This window comes from Sitodiplosis mosellana, unplaced genomic scaffold (assembly GCF_009176505.1).
Source record: "Sitodiplosis mosellana isolate CC-2019 unplaced genomic scaffold, AAFC_SMos_1.0 Smas_scaffold_5, whole genome shotgun sequence".
Taxonomy (NCBI): Eukaryota; Metazoa; Arthropoda; class Insecta; order Diptera; family Cecidomyiidae; genus Sitodiplosis; species Sitodiplosis mosellana.
Window position 1 is genome coordinate 6,436,325 of NW_022595248.1, and position 1,431 is coordinate 6,437,755.

A 1,431-nucleotide genomic window follows, 5' to 3' on the forward strand; every position below is an offset into this window, starting at 1 on the left:
AAATTATTAGGATGGTTATTAAGATACGAATATGGCACAGCTATAATATTGTGATCTTTACGAATAAACCGTAAATACTGTGGAATCTATGCACTGACGTGTTCACTATTGCACTTTAATGAAGCCAATGTGCATATTGGTCAACCGGTGTTTGGTTTTTTTCGACTTTCGCTCGTTTCCTATGTTAAATACTAATTTGATGGTCGATAAACGAGACACAATATTTTATATGCGTGGAGAAGCCGCCGAGTCCATGCATATCAATTAATTTCCCGATGTCCAATAGCACAGCGTATTTCCTCCCAAATAAATTACTCAATTAGTTACTTGGAATATTCAATTTATTTGAAAAAGAACATAAATGTTTTTGATTAATTCTCAAAGGCCTGTAATCTATTACAATTTCGCGTTATGATTTTCATTCAAGAGAATTTAGACGTTAGCAGAGGTAGTTGAATCTTCGCCAGAAGATGTTGTGTCTTCGCCAGAAGATGTTGTGTCTTCACCAGCTGGTGTTGTCGGTGGACCTCCTGGTACAGATTTACATTTTTGATACGTTATTAATATGTTATTGCCCGACATATTTATTATTATTTTATTAAGTATGGTTAATAATATGTGATTGCCCGTAAATCTTTACCTGGTGGGCCTGGTGGGCCTAGTGGGCCTTGGCCTGAGCCTTGGCCTGGGCCTGGTGGGCCTTGGCCTGGTGGGCCTTGGCCTGGGCCTGGGCCTTTGCCTGGGCCTGGTGGGCCTTGGCCTGGGCCTTTGCCTGGGCCAGGTGGCGGTGGTGGGCCTTGTGGCAAAGCGCTAATAAAAGCAGCGAAAACAACGAGAAGAGCAACAAAGATTGCGAATTTCATCTTGAACTAAATTTATTGAACTTAATTGATTGCACAACAAATTTCGAATGATTACCCAATGGATTCGACGGTCTTTTATATTCCTCGGTCACCAGAAGTAAAATAGTGTACGTGCGTCAATCGCTTATCGCTCGAATAGTTTCCAATATTTATTTTGCAAACACCGGACATCTTCAAAGGAAAAAATTGAAAATAGACTTTGAATAAATATTTTAGTTCAACAATAATTTTTTATAGTAAAGCTTTGGACATGTATCCATTTTCGCTTAAATTGGAACACTTGAATAAATAGATAACAAATTCATGTGAATTAATTATTTTCTACACGTGTCGATCAATTTACAACATTTCCTTTTGATTATCCCATATGGGTTTACATTTTAATTTGGTTCGACGCAATTTGTTCAAAAGCAAGCATGTTTTACTAAAATGGACACTAAATTTAGAACATTTAACAATACAAAACACATATGAACAAACAAACACGCATTGCAATCGAATAAATTCAAACAGAATTTTATTCTACTAATGTTTGCAATGTCTGTTCTGAACGATAAGCAAATCGATA

The 1,431-nt window shown here is 37.1% G+C and overlaps 1 protein-coding gene across 1 annotated transcript; it reads right to left on the reverse strand.

Annotated features, from left to right (window-relative positions):
* Positions 1-327: 327 nt before the first annotated feature.
* LOC129566953 (basic salivary proline-rich protein 1-like) lies at positions 328-934 on the reverse strand. The gene is made up of 2 exons (XM_055443362.1): positions 641-934; positions 328-530 (listed from the first exon to the last, which is right to left on the reverse strand). The coding sequence occupies exons 1-2, from the start codon at positions 861-863 to the stop codon at positions 433-435; spliced, it is 321 nt and encodes a 106-aa protein (XP_055299337.1). The 5' UTR covers positions 864-934; the 3' UTR covers positions 328-432.
* Positions 935-1,431: the final 497 nt, after the last annotated feature.

Coding starts and splice junctions, on each gene's coding strand:
- LOC129566953 (XM_055443362.1), bottom strand. CDS start 863: ATGAAATTCGCAATCTTTGTTGCTCTTCTCGTTGTTTTCGCTGCTTTT. Junction 531..640: donor AGGCCCACCAGGCCCACCAG/GTAAAGATTTAC, acceptor AATCTGTACCAG/GAGGTCCACCGACAACACCA.